Below are 15,147 nucleotides of genomic sequence, written 5' to 3' on the forward strand. Positions count from 1 at the left end.
GTCACTTCTCTGTGCCTCAGTGCATCTGTAAAATGGGGATTAAGATCGCGAGCCCCATGTGGGACAACCTGATTACCTTGGGTCGACCCTAGTGCTTGGAATAGTGCTCGGCACATAGTAAGCACTTACCTAACTCCACTATTATTAGTATTATTATTTTTACAGTGTTTGCTGCATAATAAGCACTTAAATGTCACAATTATAGCAATTATAGCAAAGGTCCAGACGCAGCAGCGGGCCTTTCTTTAAAAATGAGCATTCAGTATCAAAACATGTCACATCTGTAAAATGAAGACTGTGAGCCCCACAAGGGGCAACCTGATGACCTTGTAACTCCCCCAGCGATTAGAACAGTGCTTGGCACAAAATAAGCGCTTAACAAATACCAACCTTATTACACACACCCCCTAAAATCCCCAATTTAGCCTACCATAAGGCATTAAATATTTTCTCGGGAACATCCCTTGTTCACTGTAGGAACAAAGAAGACCCCAGCAGTGATGGTCATCATCCTTATTGTTAATCAAAGGTGATTTGCCGTGTCCAGTTTGACCCAAAGTAAGCACTCAGCTATTCTCACAAGTCTTTGCACAAAGTACACACTTAACAAATGCTAGAAATAATAACAGTAGTGCTCTCAGCCTGTTTTTATTGCATGATATCAAAGACGATGCTTAAAAACATGGTTAAGGCTTGGCGCGTTAAAACAAAGTGAAGAAATCGTGTAGGAAGCAGGGGCATTACGGGTGATTCATTCAATCGTATTTATCGAGCGCTTAGTGTGTACAGAGCACTGTACTAAGCACTTGAAAGTACAATTCGGCAACAGATAGGGACGATCCCTACCCAACAATGGGCTCAGTCTAGAAGGGGGAGACGGACAACAAAAGAAAATGGGGCAGGGGCACAGCTGATGCCAAGGGGAAAGAGAACCTGCAATCCTACCTCTTTATGGTTGCCCCCTCTAGACTGTATACTCCTTGTGGGCAGGGAATGGGTCTACCAATTCTGTTATATTGTTATATTCTATTCTCCCAAATGCTTAATCCACGGTCTTCTGCATCGCCCTGACTTGCTCCCTTTATTCATCCCCGCTCCCGGCCCCACGGCACTTACGTACGTATCTGTCATTTATTTATGTATATTAAGTCCCGTCTTCCCCTCTAGCCTCTCAGGGTCACACCTGGAGAGTTCCCAATCCCCCAGAGGCTCCCCGTTTCTCTCTGTCAAGCCCCAGCTTTACCTTTGGCCTCCACGGTAGAGACCGGCTTCCCCAATTTATCGTACTGACTCTCTTCACCGGATACTTCGCACCCTTCTCTCTCTCCCGACTCTCGCGTTTCTCCCATCTGGGACCATCAGTCTCAACTTCGGGAGGGAGAGTCAAGCAGAGGCCTGTCCATTCCATTCCTAGCTTGGGCAGTGGCTAGCGAGTGGCAGGCCATCTGCGACAAGTCAAAACTCACCTGAGCTGGGCAGCAGCGGCACGGAAGAGAGTCGAGGGCTGAGACTCGCGGAAGAAGGCAGTGGTAAACCGCTTCTGGTTTTTTACGAAGAAAACTCTACGGATCCACTACCAGAACGATTGCAGATGGAGGTGGGGCGTCCTGGGAGATACATGTCCATAGTGTCGCTTTGGGTTGGAGATGACTCGACAGCAGAAGACGAGACCCCAGTACTTAGTACAGTGTCTTGCACATGGTAAGCATCTAACAAATACCACTGAAAAATAAATCAACGAAACAAGTGAGTAGGTAATCCTGGGTGAAGACTTTTTATGTGTATACCCATGGATGGCTGACACTTCCATATTTCTGTGACCTGACGGGTAGGCCATTAGTCTGGCCAGTTATTTTTCAGGATTCCTGCTGTGCCTATCCAATTAGCAAGGACGCACCAGTTGGTTCTTTTGCTCAAAAGCCTTAATCTCTAAGAAGAAAGACAAGAACTACCGAAGGGTGGGGCAGAGTGGGTGTCTGATGACCTCCACCTCTAACAGACACTCCTTACCATCGGCTTTAAAGCCCTCAATCACCTCGCTCCCTCCTACCTTACCTCTCCGTTCTCCGTCTACAACCCAACCTGCACACTTTGGCCCTCTAATGCCAAGCTACTCACTGTACCTCGATCTAGTCGATTTCACCGCCAACCTCTCGCTCACGTCCTGCCTCTAACCTGGAACACCCTCCCTTTTCATATCTGACAGACGATCACTCTCCCCACCTTCCAAGTTTTATTGCGAGAACGACTCCTCCAAGAGGACCTCCCCGACCAGGCCTCATTTCCTCTCCTTCTCCCACTCGCTTCGGTGATGCCCTTGCACATGGGATTTGCACCTTTTCTTCACCGGTCCCTCAGCCCCACAGCACTTAAGTACATATCCGCAATTTGTTTTTATTAATGTCTGCCCCCTCCTCTAGGTTACAACCCTAGACGGGAAGGGAACATGCCTACTAACTTTGTTACGTTGTACTCCCCAATCTCTGAGTACAGTACTCTGCACACCATAAATGCTCAATAAATACCATTAATTGATTAACCCCATAAAGGTGTTGAGCACCCTTGTCTGCACGAGTTTCCAAGCCGTGGGATCTGAACCCATCATTCTCACTCACGGCCGTCTCGAGCCTCACTGATCCCTGGTCTCCACAAGACCTGGTAACTTCCTTAGCAAGGCTGAAAAGATCCAAACGTCTTCAAAAGCGGCTGGCCATCCCTAAGTACCCCCTCCCCGCCAGGCCCCGCGGCTTTCTGTTCCCCACCTCGCATTATATTCACCCCACCACGTCCCCTCTGAAAAATATCAGCTTAAATTGATACAATTCCATCTTTATGCCCCTCTCAATCTCTTAGGCAGCCACCATGGAGAGCTCTTTCCAAATACTCGGCCATAAGGCTCACAGTTCCGGCCAAAAGCAGTATCTGTCATCAACTTTGCCAGCACGCGCTGAAAGTCTGCCCAGTGTAGAGCGCCATTATAAGCCTACTCCGTGGAGAGTGCTGGATCCCCCGTGGGCCGAGCACTGTACTGACCGCCTGTGTACGGCAGGATATCGAGTCCCAGGCCACTGTGATAAGCACTGGGAGGGGAAATCTGACACGGGCCCGGAGGGTGACAACGAGTAGGGGAAGGGTGAAACCATCAAAACAACAAAAGATCAAAAAATAGCCACAGTAAATACAATCGTTACTAAAAGGAGGACATTTTTAAGCTCACTGCTCAGACAGGGCCTTCTGGAGCCCTACGACCACGGCCTTCCCAATACCCTAAACGTCGAGAAGCAACGCTATCGCCGCACATCTACTGCACAACTACTGTGTATAAAAGGTTGTACTGAGCACCCACTGTTCAGAGAGCTATTCTGGATGCCTACTTTTGGTAGAGCACTGAACTGAGTGCCTACTGGGGGTAGAGAACTATACCCGGCACTTGCGGGGGTAGGGAAAGGGGGAAAGGGTCACAGTTTGTACCCTCGAAGGGCTTCCAGTCCGTGGAGAACATAAAGGGACTGAGGGGAGGTTACAGGATGGGCAGGAAGATGTTGACGGGCCATAAAGGGTGGGAGAAGGAGGGGGATAGAGAAGGCTGAGGGGACGATGGAAGGTTCGGGCGTTGGAGGAGGGGGAGAGAGAAGGTGGGACTACGAGGGGCGTCGGAGGAGGGGGATAGAGAAGGTGGAGTGGGTGTTAGAGGAGGGGGAGAATGTAGAGGGGCCGATGGAAGGGGGCGTTAGAGGGGGAGGATAGAAAACGTTGAGTGGGCGTTGGAGGAGGGGGTGAACCTTGAGGGGACGATGGGAGGCGTTATAGGAAGGGGAGGGAGAAGGTTGAGGGGACGATGGGGAGGCGATATAGGAAGGGGAGGGAGAAGGTTGAGGGGAGGATGGGGGGCGTTAGAGGAGGGGGCTGGAGAAGGTGGAGGGGCCGATGGAGGGGCTAGAGGAGGGGGAGAAGGCTGAGGGACGATGGGGGGTGTTAGAGGAGGGGGAATAGAGAAGGCTGAGGCGTCGATGGGGGGCTGGGGAAGGCGGAGGGGAATGGAGGGGGGCGTTAGAGGAAGGGGCTGGGGCAGGCGGAGGGGGGAATGGGGGGCTGTTAGAGGGGCCGGGGCAGGCGGCGGGCCTAGCGGGAGGGAGGTGGAGGAGGAAGGGGGCGGCGGTTTGCGGGCGGATGGGGCTGCGGGAGTCGGGCCGGGCCGGGCCGGGTCGGGGGTGGCGGAGGGTAGCGGGGGGTCCTCGGCTCCGCCCTCCGCCCGGCCCGGCCAGCCCGGCCCGGCCCGGCCCGGCCCGGCGGGGATCAGGTGACGGGGCCGGGGCGGGGCCTGGGCCGCCGCCGCCGCTTCCTCCTCAGCTCCGGGCTCCGGGCTCCGGGCTGTGCTGGGCTGTGCTGGTCGGCGGCCCCATGGAGAAGCCGGGCCCGGCCGGCGGGGGCCCTCGGGGGCCCGTCCTGCACATCGTGGTGGTGGGCTTCCACCACAAGAAGGGCTGCCAGGTGAGGCCCAACACCCTTCTCCTCCCCCCTCCCTCCTCTTGTCTCCATCCCTCCCCTCTTTTGTCCCCCTCCCCCCCCCCAACCCCCCACACCCTCTCTCCGCCCCACACTCCGTCTTCCTCCCGCCTCTGCCCGGTTTCGGGCTGGGGGAGGCTCCCCGGGAAGGAGACCCCGGGAAAACGGACGCCTCTCGACCTCCTCCCCTCTCTCCTCCGCGCCCCCCGACTCCGAGCCCCTCGTTGGGTAGGGAGCGTGTCTATCTAGTGTCCGATTGGACTCTCCGAGCGCTTAGCACAGTGATGCGCACACAGTCAGCGCTCCAGAAATAGGACTGGGCGGATGCGGGAATGAAAGAAAAGGGCCCGTGTGTGTCAGCGCGCCTAGGCCCCGAAGGGCCGGTGAGCCTCCCTGCCGTTTCCAACCCATCGGAATGCGGGAAAGATGGCATTTATTCCTTCCTTACGCCGTGCAGAGCCCTGCCCTAAACGCTGGGAGGGTCCAGTCGGGCCGCAGGTAGAGCCCCTCCCCACCCGACAGCGGGCTGACCGTCTGGAAGCGGGGAGGCGGGCCACAGAAATAAACCGAGTAGACGGGCATCCAGAGCAGCGATATAAATAGATGGAATTATAGAGGGATGCGCATCCTTGGTAAAATCGATAGAATAATAAATAGGTACGGAAGAGGCTTGGCGCCGAAGCACCACCTGGGTTGTCGATGGGTCACTGGGCTTGCGGAGAGGCTCCGGGCCCTACTTTTGGTCTTTCCGGAGCGATTTGGTTAGCCCCAGATACGGTGATCTATGTGGGTTTTTGTTGATTTGCTCCGTCTGACCTTCTCTGAGCAAATACGGGGAGGAAAATGAACCAGTTTTTCATTTCGCTTTCTGATTTCAAAGCATTTTGGATCGGGCGTGGGGAGAGGTTGCTTAGGGAGAAGAGAGGATAAAGAGCGAAGGGGAAGAAATCATAAAAAAAAGATAGCAAACACGTAAGAAGAAACGCGCAAAGGAGTCAAACATATTGAACGCTTATTACTACTAATAATGATGATGATGGTGGTGTTAAGCGCTTACTATGTGCCAGGCACTGTTCCGAGCACTGGGGTAGATACAGGGTAAGCAGGTTGTCCCACGTGGGGCTCAGGGTCTCAATCCCCACTTTACAGATGAGGTAACTGAGGCAGAGAGAAGCAAAGTGACTTGCCCAGGGTCGCACAGCAGACAAGTGGCGGAGCCGGGATTAGAATCCACGTCCTCCGACTACCAAACCCGGGCTCTTGCCGCTAGTCCAGGCCGCTTCTGCCCTTTCGCTCCTGGGAGAGTACTATATAACAATAACCAGATATATTCGATGCCCACAACGAGCTTACAGTCTAGAGGGGGAGATGGAGATTCATATAAATAAATACAATATAGATATATACATAAGTGCTGCGGGGCTGGATGGGGGGATGCTAAGCTATAGGGTCCTATAAAAGTCATGGAGAGGTCAATGGATAGTTTCTTAGAGGTGAAAAGAAAATCCTCTCTCATCCACCCAGGATAATATAATCCGTATAATCACCATCAAAAGAAAAACCCACGCTCATCCACTAGAAACACTCGAGCAGGCCTGGCTTGGACTTGCCGTGGAATGTTTAGCCCCAGGAAGGTAAATCGATTTTAGAGGGAAGCCTGAGGTCAGTGAAGAAATTGGAAAGATAAAGTTGACGTGGCTCAGTGGAAAGAGCACGGGCTTTGGAGTCAGAGGTCATGGGTTCGAACCCCGGCTCGGCCACTTGTCAGCTGTGTGACTTTGGGCAAGTCACTTAACTTCTCGGTGCCTCAGTTACCTCATCTGTAAAATGAGGATTAAGACTGTGAGCCCAACGTGGGGTAACCTGATTCCCCTGTGTCTACCCCAGCGCTTAGAACAGTGCTCGGCACATAGTAAGCGCTTAACAAATACCAACATTATTATTATTAATGATGGCATTTGTTAAGTGCTTACTATGTGCAAATCACTGTTCTAAGTGCTGGGGAGGATACAAGGTCATCAGGTTTGTCATGTATGGGGCTCACAGTCTTAATCCCCATTTTACAGTTGAGAGAACTGAGGCACAGAGAAGTTAAGTGACTTGCCCAAAGTCAGATAGCTGACAAGCGGCAGACTTGGGATTTGAACCCACGACCTCTGAGTACCTAGCCCATGCTCTTTCCACTGAGCCACGCTGCTTCTCTGATGAAAGTTGATGAGAGGTGGGAAGAAGTAAGCATGATTTGCTTATTTCCATGGGGATGCGTGCAACATATAAATACGAAAGATGGGATCTCTGAAGGCGGATGTGGTATTATTAAGCATTTTTCCAAGAATGAAAAAGTAGAACTAGTAGAATTAAAGCAGGAAAGGAAAACGTGGATATAATTTTCACTGGAGGGGACCACACTGCATGTTCTGTCCTTGAGATGTGTTCTTCCTGAGTTGACAGGGACTCTTTCCGTTATAACTTGGAATTTATTCCCCCACAATCAGTTGAGAAGGTCATGGGTTCTAATTCCCGTTCCACCACTTAGCTGCCGTGAGACCTTGGGCAAGTCGCTTTACTTCTCTGGGCCTCAGGAAAATGGGAATTGAGGCTGTGACCCCCACGTGGGACAGGGACTGTATCCAACCCAATCTGCTTGGATCCACCCCAGAGCTTAGTACAGTGCCTGGTTCATAGTAAGCCCTTACTTAACAAATACTATAATTATTATTATCCAAGAGCCTTCGATCCATCGTTCAATCGGTGCTATTTATTGAGTGCTTACTGCGTAGCAGAGCACCGTACTGAATGCTTGGGCGCATATAACACAGCTGAATCGGTAAGCACTTTCCCTGCCCACTAGAGTTTATGGTGTAGAGGGGGAAACAGACGTTAATGTAAATTTTTAATTTATAATATACGCTTCATAGAAATGTACACAAGGGCTGTGGCGTTGAGGGTGGGGCGGATATCAAATGCCAAAGGTCACAGATCCAGGTGCGTAGACCAAATAGGAGGGAAAGACCTTTCTATGACTTCGAGGGCGGGGAGAGCCATGGTCCGGCATATCTGGAGTGGGAGGGAGTTCCAGGCTCCGAGGAGGACGTGGGAAAAAGGGGTCCATGCCCCATGGATGTGACTGGGGCAGTTAGCTGACGCGTAGAGGAGCGGCGTGTGCGGGTTGGGCTGTAGTAGGAGATCAGTGAGGTGTGGTAGGAGGGGGCAAGCGGATTGAGTGCTTTAAAGCCAATGGTAAGGAGTTTCTGTTTGATGCAGAGGTGGATGGGCAACCACTGGAGGTTCTTGAGGGTGGGGAGATGTGGACTGATGTGGATTGCAAGCTCCATCCTTGTAAGATGTGTTCTGAAGGCTGGGGTATTAGGTATTTTGGGAATAACTTCAAACCTTTTGCCAATTGCTTTTATTAGTTATCCGAATCTCTCGTCATTCTTTACATATAAGAAGATATTACTGATAAGAGGTAACTAGAACAGGGAGAGGTAAAATTGGCTTCCTGAAGCAAGGCTAAAGGAGAACTAGACACGCTTCCTGCCTCTGATGTTTTTCAAGTCTAAGGTGGTGGAAGCTCAGTGGGACCCTTACGCTTTGGGAACAAATCCGAGAAGAACAGGTGAAATGCAGTTTAAAGAGAGAGAGAGAGGGAAAAAAGGGGAAGGAAAGGGAAGAGAGAAAGAAAGAGGAAGTCTTCCAGAGTTAAAACGTAGGTTATTAATTGCTGTTGATTTCATGGAAGCAGCATTGCTTTGGTAATGGAGACGTCTGGGTTCTCATCCCAGTTCTTTCTGTACCAGGCAAAATGTGCTTTGCATTGAGCTGCACACCTGCCTGCCTATTTGCTCGTTAAACCCTGTAGCCTGGGGGAAACGTGACCGGCAGGGGTGAGAATGTGGGTGAATGGCACTGCCCAATTACAATCAATTCCTTTAGACAGTAAGCTCCTTGTGGACAGGGAATGGGCCACAGCCATTGCTTTGTACTACCCAGTGAGGCCTCAGTAAATATTATCACCACTACCCTGCACAGATTAATTGATTGACCGGCAGGTCTGAGGCTTATTATTATTATTAGTATACCTAACGTACCTTCGAATGTGGTTGAGATCTGAATGAATGAAGCAAAATTGGGCCGTTTCTCGAAGTGGCTGTTAACTGGGTAGAATGGAAGTCTTGCTCTTTTGGATTGAGGAAGGAAAACCAAAAGGCCAAGTCGGGAAGAAAACTGGTCACCCAGAAATGTGGCCTGCACTTTGGTCTCCTCGGGTCATCCCCCCCCCCCCTTGGATTCCTCCACTAGGTTAGCCCCACCCGGGCTGGGATCGAATTCTTGATGATCCCTGACCCGACACAGAGCTCTCCTTGTGGGAACGTGATGTTCCCTTGGAATTCCCTTCAATTGAGGATGGGTCAAAAGAGAAGAGAAACTTTAATTTGTTTTGACGATTAAACTCAAGGGTATAGTAGATCTGCTCAAAGCCGACCCATATTGTGGACTGGGGTTTAAGATTTAATTTTTTTTTTCAAAACGCTTTTCAGATAAAGCCTTGTTTAAGCCAGTAAGGAATACATGGAGGGAAAAATCATTCATTTTTTTAAATGGTATTTATTAAATGCTTACTCCATTCCAGGCTGTACTAAGTGCTGGGATAGATACAAGCTAATCAGGTTGCACAATCCCTGTCCCACATTGAGCTCACAGTATTAATCCTCATTTTACAGGTGAGGTAACCGAGGCACAGAGAAGTTCATTCAATCGTATTTATAGACCGCTTACCGTGTGCAGAACTCTGTGCCGAGCACATGGAAGACTGCAATATAAGAATGAACAGTCGGATTCCCTGCCCACCAACGAGCTCTAAGTGACCTGCCCAGTTCTCCGTCCTATAAGCATTCCATTATTTTGAAAGTTTTTCGATTGAGGCAAAAGTCACCGTCTCCTATTTGAGTCTCAAAAGTCAAATTTTCGGCTGGACTGAAAAAGATAAGTCTAGTTAACACCAGTGGCAGGTATTCTGGCATGACAGGATATTGAGTTACACTTTCTTCTTCTGAATAAATTCAGAGAGTACACGGAGACAAAATATGCAGTCATTCTGAATGTCAGTATGTTCTCATTTCTTTCATTTTTTCTTTTCAATATGAAAAGGTAAGGGATAATTGGTTTAGAAGCTATGGAAGAGTGTGCTTTTCACATCAAGTAGATGGATTTTAGGACTTTTATGAACATCTCTTCACATGCTCCATTGTTTAAAGGTTGCCAATCACTTTTGCAAACTAGTAACTGTGTAATTCTTCTATTTTAGAGGAGGTACAGCCCGATCTTCCCCCAAAATGAAGTCAGATGTTTTTCAGATAAACCAAGGGGGAAGAATTGGTTTGGCTACAGTTCTGTTTATCTACAGAGCAGAGGCATTAGCTATTTATCTCATAACGAGTTTAGGACCTTCATCTTCTCTCTCATCCATCAGTCACATTTACTGTGCAGTTACCGTGTGCAGAGCACTGTACTAACTGCTTGGGAGAGCACAATGTAACAGAGTTGGCAGACACATTCCCTGCCCACCACAACCTTACAGTCTAGTGGGGGAGAGTGACGTGAATATAAATAAATTATGGATATGAGCGTCGTGGAGCCGAGGGAGGGGTGAATCAAGGGTGTGAATCTGAAAGCAAGGGTGATGCAGGAGGCAGGAGGAGAAGAGTAAATGAGGGCTTAGTCGGGGAAGGCCTCTTGGAGGAGATGTGCTTTTAATAAGTTTTTGGAGAAAGGGAGAGTGATCGTGTCGGATACGAAGGGAGAGAGTGTTCCAGGCCAGTGACAGGACGTGGGCAAGGAGTCAGCAGCGAGATGTACGAGGTCGAGTAGATTGGCATTAGAGGAATGAAGTGTGTGGGCTGGGTGGTAGTGGGAAATCAGAGGAGTGGGGTGGGAGGAAGCAAGGCGTTTGAGTGCTTTAAAGGCGATGGTGAGGAGTTTCTGTTTGATATGGAGGTGGATGGGCAACCACTGGATGTTCTTGAGTGGGGAAACGTGGCCTCAATGATTTTGAAGAAAAATGATCTGGGCAGCGGAGCAAAGACTTTAGATTTTATCTTGAGATTTCTTCTCCTGCTTCACCCCACCTTGTTAAAATCACATCTCCTTCCAGAGGCCTTCCCCAACTGAGCCCTCATTTCCCCTTCTATGTCACCTGTAAGCACTTGCTATTCCCCTCACCCCCAAGCCTCACAGCACTTATGTTTATATTCATAATCTGTAAAGCAGCGTGTTCTGTTCATTTGGTCATATTTATCGGACACTTACTCTGTGCAAAGCACTGTACTAAGCGCTTGGGAGAGTACAGTATAACAACAGACACATTCCTGCCCACAATGAACTCACGGTCTAGAGGGAGAGACCGACATTAATAGAAATAAATAGATAAGTAAATTACAGATGATGATGATGGTATTTGTTTAAGCGCATTTTAGGTGCCAAGCACTGTTCTAAATATATACATCTGTGCTGTGGGTCTAGTCGAAAGAGCACTGGCCTGGCCGTCAGAGGACCTGGGTTCGAATCCCAGCTCCTCCACTTGTCTGCTGTGTGACCTGGGTTCCCTCATCTGTAAAATGGGGATTAAGACTGTGAGCCCCATGTGATAGAGGGACCGTCTCCCACTCAACTATCTCGTATCTACCCCAGCACTTGCCTGGCACAAAGAAAACGCTAAACAAATACCATAAAAAAAATTCCAATGTCTCTTTCCCCCTCTCCAGACTGTAAGCTCCTTGTGGGCAGGAAATCTTTCTACCGAGTCTGTTGTAATGTACTCTCTCAACGCTCAACGCCGTGCACGGCAGGCAGTAAGTGTTCAATTGATACCGTTGACTGATTGGTTGGGTATTTGATGTCTGTGACTTGGTCGGTCTTGAATTTCTCGTTAAACTAACCCCTAGGATGTAGTGGAACTAGAGGCAACTAGCCATAGGAATCCCTGCATATTTCCTATTCCTCCTCTGACTGCCTACTCCCTTGGTCAGACTTTCCAAGAGCTCTCCAACTCCTCAGTAAGCTTTTCAGGATTTTAAACATGCGTGTATATTCTAGGGTCCTGGGAAAGGAACAGATCATATTGCAGGACCAAAGATGAGTATAATTTGAGTATAATTTATTGGAAAAGGAACTGAAGAACGAGGGGGTCACCTTCCTGATGGGCTAGGATGAGTTTTATGGGGCTTTCCCTGATGTGAATGCTTGTGATGTGTTTGAAATAAAGAAAATATTTGTGAGTTTATAGTAATTGGCCATCTTCTACAGTAATTGCCCACATTCTCCCTCAGGCCTGGAACTCCCTCCTCTTTGACAGCCATCCGACTACCACTCAACCCACCTTCGGTAGACATCCTTTCCCTCTGTGAGTTAAAGATCTTGACCCCAAGACTTTCTTCTTCTTCTTCTTCTTCTTCTTCTTATGTGCCGTGGAGTCGTTTCCGATTCATAGTGACTCCATGGATACACTTTCTCCAGAGCATCCTGTCCTCTGCCGTAATCCGCACACAATAATAGCCTCAAGTCTAGAGCAGCAGAAAAACTGCAGCTCGTGTTTAGAACATACAGTAGACATAAGTAGTGCCTAAAAGATGACCACGTGGGCCCGACCGGATGGGAGGTTGAAAATGCGTCGCAGCATCTTCCTGGGTCTTAACGGTTGCTCATGGTACTTGGCAACAGGGATGGGGATGTTCAAGTACTTTTTTGGTCAAAATTTAGCAGGGTGGGCATGAAAGAATATTGGATGGTTTAGGGCGTGTGATTATGTCCTTAAGTGGCTCTCCTGAAGCTGTTAGATTGATAGCTGCTCTCCAGGTGTTCTAGCAGCTCTCCCCCCTCCCGCCATCCAATCCCACCCCGAGCCACCTAAGGCAACCGAGGAGCTAGATAGGGCTGGAGAGTGAAAGCCTGAAATATTTTTGTCATTTGGGTGGGTATGTTTCAAAAGAGATTGTGGGGCCAGTGGTAATTAGCTCTTTTGTCTGCAAGATGCAATTTCTGCTTTTGTTCAGTGAGTCCTTACTATCATCCCTGTCCTTAGTAGATTTGGGCCAGCAATCAAATTTTTCTACCCAAAAAGGTTTTTTAAAAACCTACTTATGTATCAAAAAATATCCCAAACTAACCTTAGAGTATGAAAAGTGATTTTTTTAAGGTTGCCATTTCACTCATTTTCAATCCTAGTTGAATATGAGGCAGCTCTCCGTTCCAATGTTCTTTTTTCACTTTTTATTTTTGGACAGTGGACATTTTCAGTGTAATTTTGAAGGAGAGAAAGAGGAAAGCTGTCATGTCTGATCAGCATTTCCAACTCTGGTGTTGAAAGAGGGCCTGGGGATCTTCCTGTGCTGTGGAGTGACTGCTGATATAGCAGGTCTCGAAAATCCACCCTTCCTCTCCATCCAAGTTGCTACTAGGCTGATCCCAGGACTTATATCCTGTTATATCCTTTGCCAAATTGTATATTCCAAGCGCTTAGTACAGTGCTCTGCACATAGTAAGCGCTCAGTAAATACTATTGAATGAATGAATATCCTGGGGCCTTGACTACTGCATCAGCTTCCTTGCTGACCTCCCTGTCTCCTCTCTCCCCCACCTTTCTCTCTGCTGCCCGGATCTTTTTCTCTTAAAAAAAACATTGGTTGCCCATCCATCTCTGCATTAAACAGGAACTCCTCCCCCTTGGCTTTCAGGCATTAGATCAGCTGTCCTCCCTCTTACCTTGACTTGCTAATTTCCAATACAACCCAGCCCATTTACTTTGCTCTTCTATCGCCACGCTCTTCACCGTACCTCATGTATCTCACTGGTGACCCCTTTCCCACATCTTCCCCCTGGCCTGAACTTCCTCCCCCTGCACATCCGACAGTCCATCACTCTCCCCATCTTCATAGCTTACTGAAATCCCAACTCCTCCAAGTGATCTACTCCAACTAATCCCTCTTTACCATGATGATGATGATGGTATTTGTTAAGCGCTTACTATGTGCCAAGCCCTGTTCTAAGCCTTGGGGTAGATCCAAGGGCTCCCATACGGGACTCAAAGTCTTAATCCCCATTTTACAGATGAGGGAGCTGAGGCACAGAGAAGTTAAGTGACTTGCCCAAGGCCACACAGCAGAGGAATGGCGGAGTCGGGATGAGAACCCACGTCCTCCAACTCCCAAGCCGGTGCTCTTGCCGCTAAGCCATGCTCCTTCTCCAATAATTATGTTTTTTGTTAAGCGCTTATTATGTGCCAGGCACTCTACTAAGCGTTGGGATGGGTACAAGCAAATAGGGTTGGACACGGTCCCTGTCTCACATGGGGCTTCACAGTCTCAATTTCCATTTTCCAGATGAGGTAACTGAGGCCCAGAGAGGTGAAGTGACTTGCCCAAGGCCACACAGCAGACGGGGCAGAACTGGGATTAGAACCCATGACCTTCTGACTCCCGGGGCCAGGCTCTATCCTTGCTCTCCCTTCTGCGTCATCTATGCACTTGGATCTATAACCTTTAAGCACTTGATAGTAACCCTACCCTCAACCCCAAGGAACCTAGGTGCGTATCTAGAATTTATTTTCATGTGTGTTTCGCTGCCTCCTAGATTGTAAGCTCCTTCCTCAAATTATCAGTGGTATTTATTGAGTGCTTACTATGTGCAGAGCACACTGCAATGGAGTTGGCAGACGTATTCCATGCCCACAGTGAGTGAGCAGGAAACGTATTGTGTTCTGCACACGGTAACTGCTCCATGAATTCCATTGATCGATTGTGCGTCCCAGCATTTTATTTCATCAGTGTTGGAGTCAGTTGGGATTTAAGGGTGGAAACATCATCTGACTCAGACTAGACTCCATGAAAACTTACCAAGCAGAACGATCCCCATAAGACACGAGAAGCTGTACCTTGCAAGCTCTTTTGTGTTTCTTCTGAACCGTTTAGGGTTTTTGTTAAATACTTTTGACCAGAAGCCAGAATTAGCTATGTTTCAGAATGACCGTGGTCAGATGTCTAAGAGTACCGACTCAATTTGAGATCTTTTTCAGAGGGGTGCGTATGAGGCTGGATTCACTGCTGGCAGTTGGAGATTCTGGGATGACTGGCTCTTCCACAGTGGATTTCTGGGTGAAACAGAATTATGAAAAGATTAGAATTGCTATCTGCAGTTCTGGGAACAATGAGTAAGCACTGGCTTAGCTGCATAGAAACAGTCGGTGGCTTAACTTCCCGTACAGCCGGTCGACGATAACACCTCATCTGTTGGCAAACTTGCCCCGTAGCCAGTGGAAGCGGGATATTGCCTTGCCAAACAAGGGGCGCTAAATTGGAGGGAATATTGGGGGTTACTTTTGAGTTGAGGTGCTGGAACCATCAGCCTTTAGAAAAGGCCGCCTGCTCCCCTCCCTGCTGTTATTGTTGTCGTTTTAGTCATTATGACCTTCGTGAAGTGCTCACTCTGTGCTAAGCACCGGGGCAGATACGAGGTTATGAGAGCAGACGTAGTTCGTGGCCCACACAGGGCTCACAGGCTGCCTTATCCTGATTTTATCGAGCGAAGTGGTATGGTCTAGTGGGCAGAGCACGGGCCTGGGAGTCAGAAGGTCGTGGGTTCTCATCC

The 15,147-nt window shown here is 48.9% G+C and overlaps 1 protein-coding gene across 1 annotated transcript in view; it reads left to right on the forward strand.

The window, feature by feature from the left end:
* Positions 1-4,350: 4,350 nt before the first annotated feature.
* AVL9 (AVL9 cell migration associated) overlaps positions 4,351-15,147 on the forward strand; it is a 62,985-nt gene continuing 52,188 nt past the window's right edge. Inside the window, exon 1 of the mRNA XM_029048845.1 lies at positions 4,351-4,491. Within this exon, the coding sequence (XP_028904678.1) occupies positions 4,402-4,491 (90 nt within the window). The 5' untranslated portion in view covers positions 4,351-4,401. The remainder of the gene's footprint in view (positions 4,492-15,147) is intronic.

Source organism: Ornithorhynchus anatinus, chromosome 21, assembly GCF_004115215.2.
Source record: "Ornithorhynchus anatinus isolate Pmale09 chromosome 21, mOrnAna1.pri.v4, whole genome shotgun sequence".
NCBI lineage: Eukaryota > Metazoa > Chordata > Mammalia > Monotremata > Ornithorhynchidae > Ornithorhynchus > Ornithorhynchus anatinus.